General features: G+C 46.6%; 1 protein-coding gene across 4 annotated transcripts in view; it reads right to left on the bottom strand.

Annotated features, from left to right (window-relative positions):
• Nucleotides 1-311: 311 nt before the first annotated feature.
• Nucleotides 312-23,619, bottom strand: part of UBE4B (ubiquitination factor E4B) — an 89,429-nt gene continuing 66,121 nt past the window's right edge. For all 4 annotated transcript variants that reach the window (XM_005873411.2, XM_014545471.1, XM_014545469.1 and 1 more), the window contains 12 exons: nucleotides 20,384-20,522; nucleotides 17,447-17,546; nucleotides 16,223-16,350; nucleotides 15,149-15,247; nucleotides 14,181-14,416; nucleotides 12,182-12,308; nucleotides 9,983-10,127; nucleotides 7,526-7,660; nucleotides 5,221-5,412; nucleotides 2,653-2,827; nucleotides 2,011-2,157; nucleotides 312-1,681 (listed from right to left, as the gene is read on the bottom strand). In XM_005873411.2, coding sequence (XP_005873473.1) covers nucleotides 1,620-1,681; nucleotides 2,011-2,157; nucleotides 2,653-2,827; nucleotides 5,221-5,412; nucleotides 7,526-7,660; nucleotides 9,983-10,127; nucleotides 12,182-12,308; nucleotides 14,181-14,416; nucleotides 15,149-15,247; nucleotides 16,223-16,350; nucleotides 17,447-17,546; nucleotides 20,384-20,522 — 1,685 coding nt within the window. In that variant the 3' untranslated portion in view covers nucleotides 312-1,619. The remainder of the gene's footprint in view (nucleotides 1,682-2,010; nucleotides 2,158-2,652; nucleotides 2,828-5,220; nucleotides 5,413-7,525; nucleotides 7,661-9,982; nucleotides 10,128-12,181; nucleotides 12,309-14,180; nucleotides 14,417-15,148; nucleotides 15,248-16,222; nucleotides 16,351-17,446; nucleotides 17,547-20,383; nucleotides 20,523-23,619) is intronic.

Raw genomic sequence — 23,619 nt, 5'->3', positions numbered from 1 at the left:
TGCCTGAGAAAATGCTTATGAAATGGGTTGAACTTGAGTAAGAACTTTAAAGGTCAGGGGAGAGATATTTTAGATAAGGGAGCAACTTGAGAACGGCAGAGACAAGATGTTAAAGCTCAACCCCCTCAGACAAGCAGACAGTGGAATGAGAACCAAATGGAGCATCAACTCACACAAATCCCAATGTTTTCTTTCAAACACAGCCACTCCTAATGGTTCCAGGGAAGATAATGCACCACAGGCACACTCATTTAGCTCTTGTTGTTTATCCACCCCTTTATTTTCCACAAAAAGAAGAGACTCAAAGAAGATGCCTTCTAAATGTGTATCACCATTTATTGTAGTTTGCATTAGGAAATGAACAGAGGACATTGTCTGTGGAGGGGAGGGGGAAAAAAGGAAAAGAAAAAGAAAGTTTTTGTAGACTTAATTTCTTCAAAAACACTTTATGGTTTCAAATCCTTTTTTACCCCAAAGGAAATTCGAGAATTCAAGTATGTTAAGTAGGGAGCGGTAATACAAAAAGTCTTATGTTTTTGTGCGTGTGTGTGGGTGTTTGCCTGTGTGTGTTTTTACAAGCAGACATCTCTCCACATTTCTGGCACCCCTTTTTTGCTTTGGTAAGGCCAAGCCCCAAAGGACACATCATGTACATGACCCCTGCCTTGAACTCACAGACCCAAGAGTTGAGGAATTTATGGACCCTCCTCATAGGATAACTGTAAAGGTTTTGAACTGTCACGAAGCATTAAAAACACCAACCTCCCTTCCCCCCAAACCCTAAGTCATTTAATCCTGATAGACTTAAGCATTCCCTTTGCTGCAGCTGCTCCTTAGGTTCCTAGAGAGGGTTTATGACAAGGACCAGAGCAACAGAATTCTCTTCATTTTGCTTAGAATTAAAAAAAAAAAATTTAAGGGCCATTTCAAAATAAAAATAAAAACTGAAATTCGAATTCTGAAAATATCTTGCCTTTTTTATTAATCATGTCATCTAACACCAATTAAAAAAACAAATATGTGAATATGATATAAAAATACGATCCCAGGATTAACACTTTGTTGCAGGCACAGTTATCTCACAGAATATATGTTTGGAGAGCCAGGGAAAGGAATTTATTTTTGTTTTCGTTTCTCTTAAAAAAAATCCACAGCAGTGCATGTAGGGGCAGGAGAGGAAGGGAAGGGGAAAGATTCTTTAGCAGCAAAATGTCCAAGGTTCTCTAATCACAATTAAATCAATGGAGATTGGATTTAGAAAAAAAAAAAAAAAAAGATGGAGGGGATGCTGCCCAAACCCATTCATTATCAATCACTAAAAAACTTCCGCTGCAAAAGCCCCAAATTGTGACATACGAAGGACGTGCTGCATTACACCAACAATCAATCAGTGTGTCCCTCACGCTTTTGACCAGTTTTGTCACTTAAATATATATACAGGAATTGGGCTCCTTCTCGTTCGTGTCCTTGCAGATGGCCACCGCTTGGTCGCGTTGGGGGGGCTCTCGGGGTCTTCGCCACGTCTGGCCTCCACATTTGAAGAGCATTTCACCACCGATGCTGCTTCTGCTTGCCTCGCTGGCCGTGGCTGCTGCGAGCAGAGGGTGGGCGAGGGACGTTTAATGATCACTGTTCTGCTTCTCTCTCATCCAGGCGTGAATCTGTTCTTTCAGTTCTGGCACTGAGAAAAGAAAAGGGAAGGATTAATGCCTTGATGGGAGGGCTTTTCAGAGAGATGATGCTCGTCGTTGGTATAAATGGAAAGAAAGGCCATTCATTTGCTCAGTGCAATGAAGACTGAAGAAGAAAGCAGCAGGACATGAGAAGGACTAGACTTCTACAGTGAAAAAGAACAAGGAATGCTTCGTGTCTTTTCCACCAAGTGTCACAGACGAGGGAGAGTTTCTGGATTTGATAAGTTCCACCTTTGATTAATCTCCAACACTGTGGATTTTGGCCGCCACATTTGTTGCTGCTGTAGGCACCGCCCCCCAGCCGTGCACCCTGTACCTGGCTCCAGCATGCTCTCGGTCAGCGTCTGCCGGTTGAAGGGGTCCGTGGGGGAGTTGAGCAGGTGCCGCAGGATGATGGAGCGGTCCATGATGGTGCCGGAGGGCAGCCGCACGGGGTCAGTCATCAGGGTGTCCATCAGAGGGTCTACAGAGACAGAGCAGAGCAACTTCTAATCTAATAGAACCTACAACCGGAAACAAAACGAAGCCCCTCCGGCCAACAGGGAAAAATAAAACAGATGTCCATAAGAATAGCAACCAAATGGGCCCCAGGTTTCAAGGGAAAGTGACCTTTTATCAGCTACCGCTGGGAGGAAAGAAGAGAGAAAAAGATTGGGCCAGACAGCTTTCGTTTGGACTTCTCGGGATTCTTTGGAAACGCCAATCCCCACTTGGAAAGGCGAGGCGGCCTTAGAATCTTCAGGGTTTTACCTGGTTTGAAATCAGGCTAAGGACCTTTTCTCCTCTTTTAATTTACAATATGAGCTAAAAGCAGGCAGATACCATTTCAGACAGTGTCTCAAAAGCAACCACAGCACACCAGGAACAAGTTGGAAGCACAGAACGTCCGTCCTTTTACCGTTACTGTTTCCAGTGAACTCAAGTCAAGGGACTGGGCGTGAGAAAAGCGACCACTTGCCTCGGAACTCGTCCGGAGCGTCACTGTAGTCGATCTCGGCACGCGCGTTCTTGGCCACTATCTCCTCCACCTTCTCGGCGAGGAGTTTAAACTTCTCTATCGCGATTGTGGATTTGATCCCCGCTTTCCGCATCTTCGAAATAACTTCTTCAAACAACTCTTTGCTGTAGGATCTCTGTGGATGAAGAAAGACAATGTAAAATGTTAATATAGTGTAAGTGGGAAAAAGCAAGCTGCAGAAAAAGTATCTATTTGTGTGCGTATTTTCTAAAAAAGTCCTTAAATTATAACGTGTATATACAAATACTTTTACACGACTATCTATATATATAAAAAGCCAGCGACCTGAACACTGGACCGACCAGAATGACCGGTCGCTATGACGCCCCCTGCAGCCAGCGAACCAGCCTGATCAGGGGGTGGGGCCGGCCAGCCAACCTCCCCCAGCCCCTCCCCGCAACCGGCCCCACCCCTGATCAGCCTCTCGCACCCCAATAGGGGGCAGGGCGGCCGGCCAACCTCCTGCAGTCCCTCCTCCTGCCCGGCCCTACCCCAGATAGGCCTCCCCACCCTGATCAGGGGCAGGGCTGCAGGCCAACTGCCTGCGACCCCTCCCCCTGACCGGCCCCTCCCCCGATGGGCTCTGACCACCCTGATCGGCCTGCGGCCTCTCCCCCGAGTCAGCTTCACCCCCCCCCATCAGCCCCCACACTCCAATCAGGGGCAGGGCTGGCCAGCCAGCCACCCATGGCCCCTCCCCCAGGCCATTAGCCCCCAATTGGTGCCTTCCATCCCATTCAGGGGCAGGGCAGCCAGCCCACCACCCACAGCCCCTCCCCAAGGCTGGCCCCACCCCTAATCAGCCCGTGGCCCCTCCCCCAGCCAGCTCCGCCCCCCATCGTCCCCCCACACCAATCAGGGGTGGGGCTGGCCAGCCAACTGCTCACAGCCTCTCCCCGCCCCCAATGGCCCCCCTAAATCGGGGGCAGGGCCCACCGGCCAATCACCCTTGACCCCTTCCTCCAGCTGGCCTGGCCCTGATGGGACCCCGATTGGGGAGAAATCGGGGGCGGGGCCCACCGGCCAATCACCCTCGACCCCTTCCTCCAGCTGGCCCGGCCCTGATGGGACCCCGATTGGGGAGGGCCAGCTGGCCAACCTCCTGCCATCTCCTCCTCCCGACAGGCTTGGCCCCGATCCACCCCAATGGGGATGGGCTGGCTGGACCTCACCCATGCAGGAATTCATGCACTTGGCCTCTAGTAAATACATAAAGATGGGACAGTACACACCGAACTGTACAAGGTCATCACCTCCTGGGAGGGCTTCAGGATTAAGGCAAAGGAGGGGAATTTGGAAATATCTGAATTACTTTTACAGCAAGCCTGCATTTCTTTTTAAATTTAAATATTAAAGAGAAAAATCGAGTCTATTTCAGCCCTTGCAGGCACTGTGCTCTAGCAGCATGAGAGACGGTAGAAATTTTAGCTCTTTTTCCTAAAGGTAAATGTGGTGAAAACAAAGTACTTACATAAGTGAGTAATATCTCAATAAAGCTGTTATTTTTAAAAAGTACTTACATTTCCCCCATTTTAACCTTTGGATGAGGTAAGGGTGAGGAACCTTCTAGAATGCTTACCGATGGTTAAACTGAGATGTGAGTTGTAACTGGATAAAAGTGTGAACAGAGATGGGAAGACAGAAACGAGCATGGAACTTTGGGGCATTATAAGTGGAGAGCAAAGCGGTTGAGATCAGGGGCTCAGGGAGGCTCTGGATCCTGCTCTACCCCCACTAACTTCACACAAGCTACACGATCTCTCGGTGCCTCATTTCAAAAGGAGGAATCTAACTAAACCTGTATCATAGGATTTTGTGAGGACCAAAGAAGTGAAAACATGGAAAGTGGGTAAACCTGGTGTTCAGTTAATAAGAATTAGTTATTTTATGTTCAAATGGTGCAGGAGCGAGAAGAGGAGGGAGGAAATTACTTGGAAGTCCAGGGTACAGCTGGGACTGGCTACGTCGGGAGCCATGGAAACGAGAAACACAAGCCGGATGTGGTCACAGGGACACAGGGAGAAGGGGAGGGAAGAATGTGAAAATAACCATCGAGGTCTGAACCCTGGAAGACCAAAGTGAAGGCAGCACTAAAGCTGAGGCTTTGGGATGACAACGTGGCTCCCCGAGAAAACGGGGCTCTTTCCGGGAAGGTCACGGACTTGTGGAATGAAGCCCTGAGCTAGATCTGCGTCCAGGCCGCAATTGGAGGTGGACCTGGGAGCCTAATATTGCCTTTTACGCCCGGAGGAAAACAGCCACTTCATCTCCATGTACAGCAGACAAGTCCCCTGGGCGCCGTGCTCATGATTTCCACTTACGCACTAAAAATGTCTCAAACCATATTTTGAAAAGTATCACCTTCCTTAATTTCAAGTGGGGAATTCAGGAACAGATGGCTATGTAATTGCACGGATCTGCCAGGAAATCCAGGACAGCAAACTCAAGTTGCCAGGCAGCAGCCTGACCCCAGACTCCCTCGGGAACGGCAGGGACCCCGGCACTGACCTGGTCGTCAGCGATGGCTTTAGCGAACCGCGCACAATCCAGCTGCAAGTAAATATCTGTCAGTTGGTCCAACAGCTTCTTTGGTTCAAAGCCATATTTCTCAGGGTTTTCGACTTTCAGGTCACGGCACTTGGGACCACAGAGTTGCTGAAGATTAAAGTTCAGCATTGCAGCCAATCGGGGTCCAAGTTCCTAGGAAATCACAGGATAAAAGGACAATTCATGCTGTTAAGACCAGTGAGAAGGACCCAAAACTCCCATTTCAGTGGAGCGACAGGAATTGGCTGGATTCATCTTCAAAGAATCCCTGCTAAGTGCTGTGAATGATCAGCTGAAGAAAAACACTATACTCAAAAATTTTTTACTCTCCATTTCCAATCCCATCATTCTAATACTTAATAGAATGTTGTAAGTTAGGGAATATTTATAAATACCAACAAAAGGCAACCTTTTCTATAAAGTCATTCTTTTACTTATAAAAACAAGGATCATTCTAAATTTGTAAGAAACAGGTAAAAGAGGGAAAATTATTCGTAATTCCATCATCATAACACAAGTCATAAGTTTTTGAATATGCTCTGTAGGCCATCGTTGTATGTTTTACTTTTGTATAAATTTCAAAAGTCCCTGGCAGTTCAGGCAGTGCACACCATTCTTCACCTATCAGGTGCAAAGAGGAGAGAAATGCACAGAAGCAGAAGATAAAACTTATGTCTGAACAGTTTTAAATTTAGCCAGAAAGACAGAGCCAACGTAAGCGAAACAGCTGGAATAAGCAATCATGCAATAACCCCACGAGAGGACACAGCACCTACTACTGTTGGGCACGCTCTGCTGTAAGCAAACCGGAAATAGGGGAATCTGGCTGCGAGAGGGTAGGAGCAAACGCCGGCCCTGAACAAGGCGCTCTGAAAGCTCCCCTTCGGGTGCAAGGCTTCCATTAAATGCAATGACTGGATTTACACAAATTCCACTTAGCGCAGGAACCTGCTTTCTAGGAATTGGCTTTTGCAGAAAGTAAAATACTCTGGTATTTAATGAGGGACCTGTGGGATACGGAGGGAGAAGCATAGGAGAGTTGGAAATCTGTTTTCCTCTGGAAGTGGGAGTTTTGTGTAGGGAAGGAAAAGAACACAGCAAAGCAGGCACAGGCACAGACCGGGCAGAAGACCAGCCCAGGCGTGTGGACAGCCCCGGTCTATGTGCAGGCCCTGAAACAAGTTCATTTCAATGGACATGAACAGACTAGGCTTAGCTTTCAATAATTTCCTTTGAAAAGTGAAGACTATGGAACTAAATATGGCTTCATGTTAATTTAGTCTTCCATCATTTTTATGTTTCCTACCTTTTCACTATCAGTGGCACTGCCCTTGGGGTCACTGAACATGAAACCAAACATGGTCACAGCAGGGACTGGCAAACTACCAGCCGTGGCCGAAGCCGGCCCGGTGCCTGTTTCTGTAGTTTCTGAAGTGCACTGGCTGCGACTGCTCTTGCAGGGCAAGGGCAAAGCTGAGTGGCTGCGGCAGAGACCATGTGGTCCACATGCCTGACTGTTTACTGTCTGTATTTACAGGTAAAGTTTAAGCCTCTTTTTTGCCTTCCCACTACCCTTTGTCCTGGCCACACCACGAAGTTCCTAAACCGTGTTGGGGGGGAAGGAGGGGTCAAGTGCAGCAAAGCAGAGATCTTCAGTGATGTCGCTCAGCTTCAATTTCAGAAACAGGACGAGGTCTTATGCGTCATGTCAAGGCCAAACATTTTGACAACCTTGGATCTATCATAAACCTAATGATGGCTCTCATTAACCTTTGGCTTCTTGACTGTCACAAAGCTACACCTAAGAGAATCAAAGATTTTCTACATTATCAACTACTTCTACTTAATGCATTAACCTTTGGCTTCTTGACTGTCACAAAGCTACACTTAAGAGAATCAAAGATCATTATCAACTACTTCTACTTAATAGTCTCTAATTTCCAATTGATGCTACCTTACTTTTCCTATAAATAAAATACAGGAATCAATAATGATAAAAATACGTCATAGCTTCAACATTAACAACCCAAAGTGCTGTCTAAGCAGAAAGTGAGTTCCTAAGTTAACTTGGAAGCGACCACTTGTGGACTTCAGTCTGTCAACGGCGCTGTGTGTATCAATGAGCCTAAGTGGGGGAAATCAGTAACAGAATTTCCCTCGTCAGTGACTGTGACACTGAACCTTCCAGACTCCATTTAGTTACAAGTGACCGAATCTGAACGTGGAATCCAACAGACACAACAAAGCCCCCAAAGTCTCTACTCACTGGCCTGAGGAAGGGCTTCTGGACCTGCTTCGTGAGGATGTGGAACATGTCCACGGTTTCCGTTGCCAGGGCAAGATAGGAGCGTGACACCCGCTCGTCCTGAGCCAGCTGGGACTGCCGGGCCTGCTGCTGGTCCTGGGAAAAGTGAGCAGAGGCCAAACAAATCTCAGGACTAGTCATCAGCTCACCGACACGCAAGTGAGAGGAAAAATAGTCAGCTCACAAGTGGAAAAGCCATCGCGAAGCCAACGTCCCTAGGGAATGACAGGACAGCCCACCCCAGGGAACCCTCCAGATCACTGAAGCTTGTCCTGTCCGCATCGAACTCTTTAGGGCTTTGAGTAAGGCGACCTCGGCACATCATTTAACTTACACAGACTCAGTTCCCTTTGTGATAAAAGAAATCACCATCAACTTCTTCGCAGGATGAAATGAGTGAATCTTATGTCATGTCTGATACATGTTCATTTCCCTTAATAAAGACTTTTACTTAGCATTACTTTAAAAACATGTGATGTGATACTGAGACCTGTGGGTTTTGTACGTGCAGGAGGCAACCAATTGATATGTCTCTCTCACATCAATGTTTTTCTTTCTCTCTCTCTCCCTTCTTCCCCCTCTTCCACTTTCTCTAAAAATCAATATCCTCAGGTGGCCCTAGCTGGTTTGGCTCAGTGGATAGAGCATCAGCCTGCGGACTGAAGGGTCCTGGGTTTGATTCTGGTCAAAGGCACATGCCCGGGTTGCGGCCTCGATCACCAGTAGGGGGCCTACAGGAGGCTGCCAACTGATGAATCGCTCTCATCATTGATGTTTCTATCTCTCTCTCCCTTTCCCTTTCTCTCTGAAAACAATAAAAATTTTTTCTTAAAAAAAAAAACACACACACACACACACACACACACACACACACACACACACACACACACACACACACACACACACACACACACACACCCTGGGGTGAAGATTAACAACAAAAAGATGGAGCCTAGAGGTTCTGCTGAGAGGGAGAGGAATGAAGGATGACACGGGGGTGCTGAGCCAGGGCAACTGCAGGGTGCAGCTGTCGTTTGCCGAGAGTGGGCAGACCTGGCGAGGTCTGGAGGCTACACAGCGTTCACTTGAGACAAGTTAAGTCTGAGTTCTCCAAGAGACCACCCGGCAGAGAGGCAGGTCAACAGCGGTTATAGAGTCAGGAGAGACCTGAGCCGGGAAGGCACATTCTGGAATCCTCAGAATACAGACATTTCAAGGCTTGGGACAGAGGAAATCACCCAGCAGTGATTTTCAACGGGGGCACCAGGCCACGCGCAGCCGTTTCTCGCTGCCTGCAGACTCAGGGAGGAGGGCCCATCACTGACATTAAATGGGCGTGAGCCAGAGATGCTAAATGTCCTGCAGTGTGTGGGACAAGTCGTTCATAATACAGAGTTATTATTATATCAAAATTCTACTACATTCAAAATACCAACCAGCACCCTGAGAAAACACTGACCTAGGGAGTAAGTGTGGAGAGAGGAGCAGCCAGGGGGCTGGGCACCGGAGCGCAGGGGGTGGGGAGGCGAGGAGCAGGCAGGGAGGGGGAAGCTGGGAAGTGACTTCAAAGTCAAACGGAAATGATTTCTGAAATTGCACTTGTTAGGGATTATTTATGACCCTTTTCCACCCATTAACACAGACAAAATCAATGTTATCTGTTCAGTTGTCTCAAACAAGTGCTATGAAGCACTGACTGTGAAGAAGATGACGTGCAAAGACCCGTATCCCAACATCTACAATACACGCTGGTCCAGGAGAAGCCTCATAAGTGGATGACACACTAGCGTAGACAAAGCTGAGACTTTGCAGCGACACTGATGGGGGAGGCCAACCAGACGTCAAACATGACGTCAGCAGTAGCTGGCAAGGGCCTGGCAACTGAGTGGGGACCATCCACATGGTTGCAGTGCATGTCGGGGCGGGGCAGTGGGCCGTCGGAGGCAAGACATGATTTCCTCACGGAACCTGGCAAAACAGCCTCTTTTCCACTAGTAACTGAATAGAAAAGCGAAGATCAACGGAAAGAAAAACCCCACTAGAACCCTGAGTGATCACCCAGATGCCTAAAGATCACATGACATTCTTGTCTCGCGGACAGAATTTGAGATGTACTCCTAGTTACTTTCATAAATCTTAATAACATATTCAGACAATAAAACTCTTCTCCAAAAAGCCCTTTAAAATGAAAAGGCACAAGTGCTAGACACCAGACAGACTTGGTAACTCACTTCTTAGCTTCAGAGCAAGTGTTTAAGTTTTCTCCTGCCCCAAACCTGGGATTTAACTTCATGGAAGCCCACAGGTGGGAGGTAGGACGCACCGACGAGAAGTCAGAGTTACAGCACAGGCCCCCACACGCAGCCCCGCGGGGGCCGAGGCAGCTTCCCGCCAGGCTGTGCCGGCCCCTGTGCTCACCCGGGGCAGCTGCTCCCACTGCTCTTTGTTCTTCATCTCCTCTTGCACCTCGTGGATCCGCTTCAGGGACTCCAGACTTTCATCGAGCAAAAACGTCGTGTCATTGATCAGCATGTTTATATAGCGAACAAACTGCTTCCCAGAGCTGAAAAGGCATTTACATGGGACATGGTCACACATCTCCCTCCACCGAAACGCCGCAGCAGATCCCAGAGAAGAGGGCCACGCATGTCGCCCTACACGCATGTCACCCTACACGACCTTGGCACAACTTGAATACCATGAAGGTCAAGGCCTACAAGTCTCTCCTTAGACTGTGTTGCCCTTTGGAATGAATTGTGATGCGCTCACCCCAGTAATGTGCTGGAGACACCTTGCAAGACTCCTGAGAGCCAACTGCTAATATTTTAGAATTCTATTCTGAGCAGATTCCCGTGGCAGCTTACGTTTGGCAACAGTGGACGTATTTATACTCCAGAAAACCAGGACATACTGATACCTTTTCCCTTCAGAGAGGAGGTTTACCAGCACACCCCTGGCTCATTCCCTCAAGGATATTAAGCAGAGAAAACACTCTTCCAGACTAGGAAAAAGACATGCTTAAATTTGCCAGGATAAAGAAAGCACAAATAATTACCCACCTTTAAGAGACAAGAGAACGACTGACAGCTATTCCCATTATAAAGAAGACGCACTGAAGGAAAACTGGAGCCTAGCCAGCGTGGCTCAGCAGTTGAGCACTGGCCCAGGAACCAGGAGGTCACGGCTCGATTCCAGGTCAGGGCACATGCCCAGGTTGCGAGCTCGATCCCCAGTAGGGGGCGTACAGGAGGCAGCCGATCAATGTTTCTCTCTCCCTCTCTCAAAAATCAATAAAAAAAGAAAAACTGGAAGCTGTAACACTGATAGAGTGGGCCATTAACTTGCTACAGAGAGCTCGAAGCTCCCAGCCCATAGCACTGTCCTGTCACCTGTTCTAATGCAGGGACTCGCTGGTGGCAGAGATGGCCTGGCCTACCTGTTAGGCTCTGGAAGGTTAGTAGAGAGAGGAGGGCTATACTTCAGGACCGCCCACCGAGCATCAGGGGCGGCCAGCCCAGCCTGGGGCACAGAAGCTCCCTTGACAAGGTCGGAGCCTGGACTCCAGGAACATGGAAAGTTCCTGAGCCCCACACAGAACCAGCTGTGGGCCTGCCTGGTTTCCTACGCCGGTGCCAGGCTTCCGCTGGAACATAATTCTGACCAGAAGAGCAGTTCATGGAAACAAAGAACTACCTCACAGTTTCCTTTGCAGCAAGCTATTTAGCAGATGGTGACTCCACTGGAAATACGGACATTATTGACTCGTAATCAGTGAACGAGTGACCACCAGACCTGATCAAAGATCTAACGGGGCTGCAAAAAAAGGTCCAAGTAGATGGGATAAAACTTCTCCTGGAGAGTAAGGCGAGAGTTCAACCTTTCTGCCTACCTTTCTTTCCAAAGTAATTTAGATGGAATTACTAATGTCAGGTTCAGGTAGGTGCTAAAATTTCAGGGGGCTAATGAAAAGGCCTTACTCGCAGTGGTTCTCAACCTTCCTAATGCCACGACCCTTTAATACAGTTCCTCATGTTGTGGTGACCCCGAACCATAAAATTATTTTCGTTGCTACTTCATAACTGTAATTTTGCTACTGTTATGAATCGTAATGTAAATATCTGATATGCAGGATGCATTTTCAGGGGTCCGCGACCCACAGGTTGAGAACCGCTGGTTAGAGCCTCACTACAAATGCAAAGAACGACACTTCAAATGACAACCCTAATCTAACTGCTTCTGAATCTCAACTCCTCCGAACATTCCCAGCTCTGCAGCTTGGTATCATGTTCAAGAACACAGTAAGATCTCGCTGCAGTCATTCCGACAACCGCCTTTAACACGGTAATCACGAAACACTTAACACATCATCTCAGAATAACTGTGATTCTTTCCTTATGTGCGCCATCCCCAAGGTACCATGACCAACCTAGAGTTCAGCAATGTCTCGTAGGCACAGACATTTAGATGACCTTCTCACGTTCGGCAGTACCTTCTGGAAACTTAAAGGAGGCTGAGACCAAGCACACAGCCAAGAGCCGGCTGTGAAGGCTCTGAAGCAGCCCCTCTCCCTGTGCTTTGCAAGAGAGCAAGCAGTGACACTGGGGGCGCAGTACTCACTTGAACTCCTCCATGAAGGTGCCGTGGTGAGCTATGTTCTGCCAAAGGCTTTTAAAGATGGTGCTAATGTGATAGCGAATGGTGAACTTGTCATAAAACTCGCTGGTCGCTCCGGTATGCTCGACATCTAATAAAGAAAGACACACGTGTCATATACAAACTGACTGGAAGGATAAGGAGAAAAATGTTCCTAGATTCTCTACTGAGTGCAGGGATTATCAATGACTTTTATTTTCTTCTTGGTATTTTCTGTATTTTCCAATACATTTTTTGTGACTAAAACAACCAGACACCTCTGACCTCACCCTGCCCGCTTGCTGGCTGCAATCCCCCCTTGCACTCTCTGGCTGCTTTCTTAGCTGATTCATTAAGCTGCCCGGCCTCAGGCCTTTACACCTGCTGCCTCCTTCGCCTGCCACTGTGGCTGAGATCTCCTAAGACTCACTCTTTTGTCTCATTTTCAAGGTTACTCCAAGTCCTCTGCTCAGCGACCCTCCCTGCCTAGCTTCTCAAAGTAGCACCACGCCCCCCCACCCCCCACCCCACTATGAGAGTATATTATTTATGGGTCAGCATCTGTCTCCCACCTAGAACGTCTGACCCAGGGTGGCAGGGATTGTGCCATCTTCACCGATAGGCCCGAGCATCAGAACCAGCCCGACACACAGGAGCTTCAAAAGCACGTGCTGCATCAGTGCCTGGTCTACTTGGGCTAAGGATGGCCTTGCTGACCAGGTCGGCTTGGGAAGAGGAGTCTTGAAATAAGTCATCAGAGTCCCTCTAAGTTCTGAGTAGCAGACTTTTGAGAGCTGGCCTTACAAATAAATACTCTTATTTTGAAACTGAACTTTCCTTTTGAAACAAAAATTTGATCTTAAGAATTTCCTAAGCTAGCCTATTCTCCAGTGGTTCTCAACCTTCTGGCCCTTTAAATACAGTTTCTCATGTTGTGACCCAACCATAAAATTATTTTTGTTGCTACTTCATAACTATAATGTTGCTACTGTTATGAATTGTAATGTAAATATCTGATATGCAGGATGGTCTTAGGCGACCCCTGTGAAAGGGTCGTTCGACCGCCAAAGGGGTCGCGACCCACAGGTTGAGAACTGCTGCTATTCTCCCTGGGGTGCAAAAAGGTGCTTGCTCTGTATCTCAGTCTCTCACATTCCTGAGAGGCAGGCGTGTTCAGGGGTGAGGACCTGCGTCCGCAGGCCTCAGCAGGGTGTGATGGGCATGCGGGGAGTGTGTGCGATGCCCCGCTGCAGGCCCTCCGGCGCCAGTGCCTTGGTAACCGTGGGAGGCACAGCACAGAAGCCAGGAGCACCTGTGCTACAGCCCAGCTGCCGAGGTTGCTGCCTCGATAGCTGCTGACCTTCAGCAAGCTTCTTGACCTTTCTAAGCTCCGGTTTCCTCACTTGTAAAATGGAGATATTTATAGCGCCCATCTTGAGGCCTGTGGTTGGGATTAAGTGCAAGGATCAGTGAGGATTCAGTAAGTGGTGGCTATTCTTAGCAAGGGTATCATCTGTCCATGACCACAGAGGTGTCCAGGGCCAGAGGGGACACTGCCTGGTGGGAGGGGAGGGAGAAGAGCACCTGCCCGCCAGCTCCTGGGACCTGAACAGTGGGGCCCTGCCAGGCCCAGCACCGGTCTCGCAGGGGAGGCCCAGCTCCATCCCACACACCCACACCCTGTCCCTTATCAGAAGCCAGTGACAGCTGCAGGAACGGGGTACAAAATACATTTAACTTTTTTAGTTTTAACACTAACAATGCATGTTTACTGAAGAAAATTTTAAAAGTTCAGGTAACAAAACAAACAAAAAAAAGAAATGAACTGCTCATAATTCTCAGGGAACCAGTAGCACGTGCTCTGCTCCCAGTGAGCTACCGAGCCACACGTGTTAGTGGATGTCAGCACATTCGGTAACAGGTTTAGAGTAACTTCACCACTGGCTTTAGATGGTCTTGTCGGCCTGTCTACCCAGGAACCTACCTGTATAAAACTTCATCAGGGAAGGGACCAACAGTTTGGTGGAGAGAGGATGGTTCTCAATCATTTCAAAGAACTTCTGCGTTCGTGGCTGAACAGCAGGGTTGGTCATAAACATGACTTCTACCAGTTTGGCCACCAGGTACGGATTGCGGATGTAGTTCTGGTTGCACAACATCACAACGAGGAACATCACAATATCCTGAGTGCAGGGCTCGTAGAGCACCTGAGGCGAGTATCTGAAGGGCAAGAGGAGTGCGAGATGAAGCCCTGAGTCTCAACCTGGGTGGGCGCTGGTGTCCTCAGGAGGGGAGGCGGCTAACAGGTCCCGGAGCCGGGATGCTGAGTCCCCTTTAATTTGCTGAGTTTAAAGTGATTATTTATATCATAACTAGATAGATTTAAAATCCATCATGTCTACTGGCCACAACATTGTAGACTAACTTATTATGTTTCAGAAAATAAACCAAAGCTGTGATTAAATCATCACATGGATTTCAAAGATCTTCACTACCCAAACACTTAAAAAATATTTTAATAGAGTTATTTTCATTTCAAAGAAGCCAGTTATAAACTCAACCCATTACTTTGCTACCTTTCTCCAATTCTACCATTGAGAAAAATTTTGGTACAAAATATAGATGTGGTTATTTCTGGCTTTTGAATGTTCACTCAGATATTTATAAACCGCTCCTGTTTCTCAGAAACACATTCTCCATCATTAGAAGTTCAACTCCATTTTCACAGAAGACATTATTGCCAGCATCGTTAATCCTCTTTGCCTCCAGGATATTATTGGAATTGGCCTGGTGCCACAGTTTGGATTTATTTTTCCAATCTCCAGGCAGCAGTTAAAGCAGTGACACAAAACTTCCGGCATAAAATGGAGGTTTGTAATATAATTAATCACAGAATATGCACAAAACATATAAAAACATATAAGTTCTATGTAATATGGTAAAGAAACTTACTGTACAATAAAAAATAAAAATTCAGCAATATCTTCTACATAAAACTCAGGCAATGCTGCAAACGCCTTGGGGACGTCTGAACTTAAAGGCAGTGTTACACTGTCAACGAGAAAAAAGCACAGGTCACAGTTAAGACGACAGTTCCGGCCGCACTTTCAATAACACTTTCCACGCCTGCACAGGGCTCCCACAGCGGGACGCACAGGCTTCGAAACAATAACATGAGAACAGTAAGCTGTACAGGTGAGGATACAAGGTCAATAACGCTCTTAGCGCAACAATAAAATGTTATCTCTAGCTTTTTTTAAAAAATTGATTTCAGAGAGGAAGGGAAAGAGAGAGAGAGAAACATCAATGATGAGAGAGAATCATTGATCAGCTGTTTCCTGCATGCCCCACACTGGGGACCAAGCCCGAAAATCCGGCATGTGCCCTGACCAGAAATCAAACCGTGACCTCCTGGTTCACAGGTCGACGCTCAACCACTAAGCCAAGCCAGCCAAGCTTATCTCCAGCTTTTAGCTTCCAACTTATAGATTCCATTTTGTATCGATCAAAGATTGATAAAAATAAAGCCAATTTTTACAAAGCACTGTCACAATTAAAATTGCAGGTGTTGACATTCCCTTATTACTGTAACTAATTACAGGGAAAATATTGATTAATATTACATACTCTACATAAGCACAATCTGGAAATTGAAAAATGAATTCTTTATTTTTTTTATTTTTTTTCAACCCTCACCTGAGGATATTTTCCCATTAATTTTAGAGAGAGTGGAGAGAAAGGGAAAGACAGAGAGAAACATCAATGTAAGAGAAACACATCGATTGGTTGCCTCCTGCACGAGCCCTAACCAGGGCCTGGGCCGGACAGGAGCCTGCAACCGAGGTGTGTGCCATTGACTGGAATGGAACCCAGGACACTTTGGTCCACAGGCTGATGTCCTATCCACTGAGCCAAACCGGCCAGGGCAAAAATGAGTTCTTGGTGAGGGGAGGATCTGGGTTCCACTTGTGGGCTGTGAAGAGCAATACGCTCCACACAGCCCCGACAGAGGAAGAGTGCACTCACTCGGGGTAGGCAGGGTCCAGGATGCGGAGCAGCAGCTGAATGAGAAGGCCATAAAAATTCAGACATCTTCGCAGGAAGCTCTCGTCAAGTAAACCAGCGTCAGCGCAGGCCTTGCATCGTACCAGTTTCTGTGGAAGCAGGTGTGGCCCGGCCACGGTTAGTTGGCAGCTGAGCCCCGGCAGCGTGCTGGGCGGGGTGGGCCAGGAGAGGGGAGCTGGGGCATCCAGAGCTTCCCCGCTAACTAACTTTGGGTCGTGTTCTAAGAAAAAGAGAAGCTATGCCACACGGACCGCTGGACACACAGCCCAGCACGCAGCTCAGAGGCAGGTCACTGCTGTCACATTTGAGTAACTTGGGGAGCTCTTCGGGGGCCAGGGATGATTAGTGGGAAGAAGCCAGACAAATCTGCATCTGAGTTCCAGGGCACCACTCATGAGCTGCCTTTGGGGAAAACGCTTGTCTCCCTACCTCAGAGGATCACTGTGGGAATAAGACACACGCACATGCGCACACACTGACATATTAAACAGTTTGTGGGCTCCTTGAAGCGTTACCTTTAGAGAGCTTAAGGGTTCTGCAGACCCCAGACAAGAGCCCCTGCCTTATTCTGCATCTCAAAGGGGTCTAGTGTCTTAGCAAAACTAAATATGACCTTAACGTGTGACAGAAATCCAAGCCAGACTAATCAGCACAAAGCATGACCAGCTGACACTCAGCTTTCTAATTTGAATATAAACCTAAGAAAAATGCCTCAATTTGCTATCTGTGCTTCCCTCGTACAACCTTTTCAAGCTATGTTTCATGAGAAGAAATCTTCCCATCCACAGTTGGTTCTGTGTGATGGATCATTTTCAATTAAAAATGAAGAACGAGGAGGCGCAAAAGAAAGAAATCTTTCCACGACCACGAATCTACTTTGCCACACACCATGAACATGCATGACTGGAAGGAATGGTGTGTGCTTTGGGGGCAGGGTGGCAGGGTTGGGGGTAGTAGGAGGGGAGGGCACTGCACAAGGTAGGGAAAGGGAGGAGATGCTAAACTGAGGATGATAACATCGACTAAGAATTCATGATGTCGTTGGCATAGCACTTGATAGTTTGTCCTGAGGCTTAAATGTTATATAGATACATGTGAACTACACTGCTTACTCAGGGCACATATCCTGCGGGAAATACACTATCATGAGGCTGGTCGATACTTATCCCAATTACCGATACGGACCTTAAGCTGAGTTTTGCAGCGCTTCAGCATTTCACGGTGTCTAGTTGCCAGGGGGGAATCTTTCCATTGGCTTTCGTTATTTTTCAAATCTTCCACGGTTCTGAAATCAAAGACGAATGGTCAAATGAAAAGAAAACACACACACCCACTATCCATCTCATCTATTCATTCTGACCATTTCATTGACTCTCAGACACATATTTCCCCCCAATTTTAGCATTTTGAAAACCAGAGAACGTCTTACAATCAATGCACGTTATGGTTTAATTGGCAGCATTTTTCTTTCTTATTGATTCCTAAAATGATGTCGTAAAAGTGATGACACTTTATTTATTCATTTACTTATTTAACATATTTTATTGATTTCAGAGAGGAACAGAGAGGGAGAGAGTGATAGAAACATCAATGATGAGAGAGAATCATTGATCAGTTGCCTCCTGCACGCCCATGACTGGGAATCTAACCAGCGACCTCTTGGTTCCTGGGTTGACGCTCAACCACTGAGCCACACCAGCCGGGCTCTTGATGACACTTTAGATGTGATGAAATATAGTAACCTCTTTTAGAAGGAAGTACATTGTTCCCTTGTTTTTCTTGGAGGGAGAAAAAGAGGTCTCAAGAAAATTCAAGGTTACTATGCCTGTTCGATTACCCAAAACAAAAGGCGAAAAGGCGACTTCACTGATGGCATTTCCTCCTTTTCTTTTACAATCGTCGCCTCTGCTTGGAAGACCCCTCTCTGTGATCACCTTTGCCACCTGCTCCTTCACTTCCTTCAGGTGTCTGTCCAAGTATCACCTGTCAGTGAGGTAGTGTCCCTGATCCGTAATAATGCTGCACATTTTAAAGATTGCTCACTTAACATTATTTCAACCCCTTTCTATCAAGACATTGTAAGGAACTAGAGGTTGATCTTTAAAAACAAAACAAAACAAAAAAACACTACCATTCCCAGGCTCCCTTGCTGCCAGCATTTCTGCACATGACCTAGTCCACCAAGAGGCGAACCCTCACTGAAAGCAGAAGTGAATGTTGCCAAGTGGCAGCCACATGGTTCTGGGAGCACTTGGTGGAGACTCTACTGTCCGGCTGACCCCTGAAGCAGCTTCCTGCCAGGCCAGGCTCAAAGAAGAACCGTTTTTCCAGCCATTTCAAGGATTCAATAAACCAAATGGTAACCTTTAACAATCCTCTGATAAACTAGAGTACTTTGTGTGCACCTATGCGTGTGATAGAACAATGCTTCTCCCTAATGTCACATCCCAATCCCCAGAACCTGTGCACGCGTTTGTTACCTTACATGCAACAGGGACTCTGCAGATATGATTAAGGGTATGGACCTCGAGATGGGAGATTATCCTGACTGTCTGGGTGGGCCCAAGGTCACCACAGGGAGTCAGAGTAAGAGGAGGAGATGTGAAAGCAGAGGAGGGAGAGCTAGCTCAATATGCTCTGCTGCTGATTTCGAGATGGAGGAAGGGGCCATGAGCCACGGGATGCAGGCGGCCATCAGGAGCTGGAAAAGGCAAAGGAAGAGCTTCCTCCCTAGAGCCTCCAGAAAGAATGCAGCCTCGACTTTAGGACTGTGCCCCCCAGAACTGTGAGATAATCACTGATGTTGTTTTAAGTCATGAAAGTGTGGTGATCTATTGCAGCAACAATTGGAAACTAATACGATGACCTATATTACTGGCACCAGAAGAGGACACACAGGTAACAGGCCCTCAAGAGAAACGGGCCTCTGGGATTAGTTCTCTGACGGGGCAGTGAAGATTCGGGCACCTCAGGACAGAATACTGGCAGCCCAAGGCTCTCTGTGGAAAAACAGCTGCAAGAATGGCCACCAGCGATCTCCGGGAAGGAAGACACGAGGGCTGCTTCTATGTGGAGAGCTTACAGAATACAAGGACAGGCCAGGATACTCAATCTCACCTCCAGGAACGTCAATGAGCCAGGGAGTTCTAAGATGACCATAAAGTAGCGTCTGGTCCCACCAAGCATCACATTATAATATAAACTGAATCGATAACCTTACTGGGTCTCGTAGCTGTGAGTGAGAGCAAAGATGGGCACTCCAAGAATTCAAAAGGAGTGTGGGAGACTTTGATGACTTCGAGGTGGTCATATTACAGGAGAATGCCAAATTCCCTTTCATTGCCCCAGAACCATAACCAGAGTGAGGCCAATTTCTGTCCTTACCGGCTAATTACAAAGTCATATGCAGGGAGTTCATATTGGAAGAAAAAGAAGGGCAAGATTTGCTAGTTTGTCATATTCATTTCCCACGGCTAGTGTAACAAGCTTGCACAAACTTAGTGGCTTAAACAACAGAATTATCGGCCCAGAGCTCTGGAGGTCAGAAGTCTTACGTGGTCAGCGTTCCTCCCGAGGCACTAGGGAAGAATGTGTCCTTGCCCTTGGCAGCTGCTAGAGGTCACCTATATTCCTCGGCTCATGGACCAACCACATCACGCTGACACGTGCTTCCGCCATTACGTTTCCTTTTCTCACTCTGTGCCTCCTGCCTCCCTCTTATAAGGACCCTTATAATATTGGGTCCACACAGATAGTCCAGGAAAATCTCCCATCTCAAGATCCTAAACTTAATCACATCTGCAAAGTCCCTTTTACCATGTAAGGTAACGTGCTCACAGGTTCTGGGGTCTAGCACGTGAACATCTTTGACACCGTTACTCTCCCTACCGCACACGAGGTGACAGAAATGTGGGAGTATGTGTGGGAATGGATCTTAAAGGGCTTCATCAGCAAGAGAGGAGCGTGTAGGGCAGCTTCAATGACATGGTTACACCCACCAGAGACTCTGGACGCAGCGCCATCCTGAGTGGCTGGGAGGGGTTCTAACTGTGTGCCCCGCTATCTGAAGCTTGGAACACGTGGCAACTCAGGCAACCTCAGGACAGGACATCACACACATACCTATTGAGCTCCCGGATGGCCCGGAGTCTGCGGATATAGCGACGGCAACTTGGCAGGATAGAGAGGTGGTGGGCGTGCAGCGTAAGAAAGAAGCATTCCGTAGGGAATTTCGGCTCAGAAAAGGGAGGCTGATCTCCATCTAGGAAAAAAAAAACCATTGTCCCCTAAATAAAAGTGGTTGCAGGACTAAATAAAAAAAAAAGCACAACCAATAACGCAAAATGACACTTGAATTTCCCAATAGTTTAATGACTCTGAAAAAATTATAGACAATAAAAACTAAAATCTGGGGGGGAAACAATCCCTAAAAAAACATAGACTTGACTAATGTTATAAGAAAAACAGAATTCCTGTGGGCTTGCTCCATTTAAAGAGCAGGTATTCTTCCCCGTCTGATGAAATGTCTACATATATGTACAGCAGTGATTCCCAAAGTGGGCGCTATCGTCCCCTGGTGGGCGCTGCAGTGATTCAGGGGGGCGGTGATGGCCACAGGTGCATTTGTTTTAACTTTTTTTTGTTTTACCTTTCTATTCTGAGTTCAATAAATAGTTTCATAATTTCAAACTTCAATGTTTCTAATTTACACCTTTCTTTACTATATTTTACGAAAAAGGTAGAAACATTAATACATTTATCTTTCTGTTTAATTGCTATTAAAATTTAAAAAAAAATTAATTTCCAGGGGGCGCTGAGTAATATTTTTTCTGGAAAGGGGGCGGTAGGCCAAATAAGTTTGGGAACCACTGATGTACAGCAACAATCTTTTGTAATGTGTCTTCCCAATGTGTTTTATCTATGACCTGTATTCTTCAAAATGGGTGTTTCTTAATTTTCTCTATTAGAAGTGGTACTGTGAGAATCTATGTACAATAAATTACTCCCTCAGCCCAGCTTTGGGAGCACATGCTGAAAAGTGAAGTTACTGAGAATGATGGAATTCTAACCTTTGTTATGAATCCCCAGAATCCACATTAGGTAGACTAAATAAATTGATTAAATGCCACCTAGTTCTTCACAAGCTCACATTCTTCTCTTATCACTTTGTTTTTGATAATTTATAGCTATCTGATATCTTGAATTTCTTTCCATTTGTATCTTATTTTTCCTACAAGTACACATATTTTCCCTACAAGTATATTTTATTTTCTATGACACTTACTGCTTACATTTTGTTTCAAGCAAAAAACCCCATCTCTTGATAAAATATAGTTCTCACCTTACATATTTGTAACAGTTCTGGATTTTGAATGGCATGATTTTATGAATTATAGGACACTAGTTTTCCTCCTTTCTTTTATTTTACATATTCCTTTTGTCTCACTCTATACATGGTATGTTTCTAAATTAAGATACACACACACACAATGTCTCTGAAAATGCGCTTCATTTCTAAAATTACTTTAAATTTCTCTCTTACATCTAGGTTAAATCCTGTTTGGCTTTTCATGTTTTATTAGATTTTTAGAAAAATGCTTAACCTTTGATTCTTCTGAATTTCTTAGTCTATGAGGTATTCCAAGACTTAACAAAAGCTACTCATTGAATGGCACTAATCACACAATGACGTTACTGTTCGCAGGTACCTGGCTCTTATGACAGTTTAAATGCTTTTCTGGAATGTACCTGCCTGGGCACGATGCTGTCGCTGCAGCGAGCAGGCACCCGCCACCCTCCCTCATAAACAGTGCTGCGGGGCTCTGGTGGCTGTCATTAAGCAGCTGTTCTTAGTGTGGAGAGAAAGGTCAATGACCATAATGGTTTCAAGATATTCATATATTAATCATACCATCAATTCACCAAGATCTGTGAGATATTTCATGAGAATTTTAATTGGTACATATAAAATATATATGTAGCTAAACTGCTGCTGTCAGCTTTCTTAAATATTTATTTATTTAAACTCAGAGAACAGTCTATTTCCTTCCGTTTCTTCTATGTATATATTTGATTTTGGCCAATCCAAAGAACTTTTTTTACTGTATTAATTTTTATTGCATATTATATCCCTAGCTTGTAAATTCATTTTTTGGAGAGGCAACAATGTGTGAGGAATCACTAGCATCCAAACAAAATTATCTTCTTTCTAGACTCTATAAACTCTAACTTTTTAACTGGGGCAGCTGGGAACACCACCCATGTAGCAGGATGTGGCCACTCAGGGGCATGCTGGGTATGGAGATCCTTTGGGATTGGCCTAAACAAAAAAGTGGAGAGGCAGAAAGTCAGCCCCTCCCCACTCCCCTCCCCGCCACCCTTAGGATCCACTTTCAAACCCAGTGTCATTACTGTTGAGTTTCTGCCCATTGCTCTTGCATTTCTACTTTTCTGTTTTCCTGCTCACCTGTCTCCCAGATACATTCTGTCTGTCACAAGCCTCCATTCCATACCTTCCCTCTGCCTGTTCTTTCTTTCTCTGTCTTTACTCCTTCGAAAGCTCTCCCTCTGCCTGCCTGGGCCTCTCTGGGGCACGACTGCCGTTGGCCAGGAAAAGGGCTGAGGCCAGGCAGCCTAGGCTCCTTCTTCCTCCTCCCCCTGCTCCTCCCTCCCTCTGAAGGACCTCTCGGAGGACCTTCCTGAGCTGCAGCCTTCCTTCCATCGGGCAGAGCTCCCTAGAAACCCGTGACCACCTCCTCCACAGCCTGTGACTCCCCCGGCTCCGGCCCTGACCCCGAGAGCCCACAACTTTTTTTTAAAGTAATTTTCCTTTTTATTTATTTTATTTTTAACATTTAAGGAATATTCTTTTTTTCTTTTGTTTTTAATATATATATATTTTTTGATTTCAGAGAGGAAGGGAGAGGGAGAGATATAAACATTAATAATGAGAGAGAATCACTGATTGGCTGCCTCCTGCACGCCCCCTACTGGGGGTGGGGATCGAGCCCACAGCTCGGGCATGTGCCCTTGGCCGGAATCGAACCTGGGACTCTTTAGTCTGCAGGCTGATGCTCTATCCACTGAGCAAAACTGGCTAGGGCCAGAGCCCACATCTTAATTCTGAAGTCTGCCTGGCTTATCTGAAATCAGGTCTCCTGAGTGAAACAGAAATTTCGTAAAGAATTACACTGCGCCGAAACCGGTTTGGCTCAGTGGATAGAGCGTCGGCCTGCGGACTGAAGGGTCCCAGGTTCGATTCCGGTCAAGGGCATGTACCTGGGTTGCGGGCACATCCCCAGTGGGAGATGTGCAGGAGGCAGCTGATCGATGTTTCTCTCTCATCGATGTTTCTAACT

Source organism: Myotis brandtii, unplaced genomic scaffold (genome assembly GCF_000412655.1).
Source record: "Myotis brandtii unplaced genomic scaffold, ASM41265v1 scaffold410, whole genome shotgun sequence".
Classification (NCBI taxonomy): domain Eukaryota; kingdom Metazoa; phylum Chordata; class Mammalia; order Chiroptera; family Vespertilionidae; genus Myotis; species Myotis brandtii.
The sequence above is the reverse complement of the archived record's forward strand: the minus strand, read 5'-3'. Positions and strand labels throughout refer to the sequence as shown.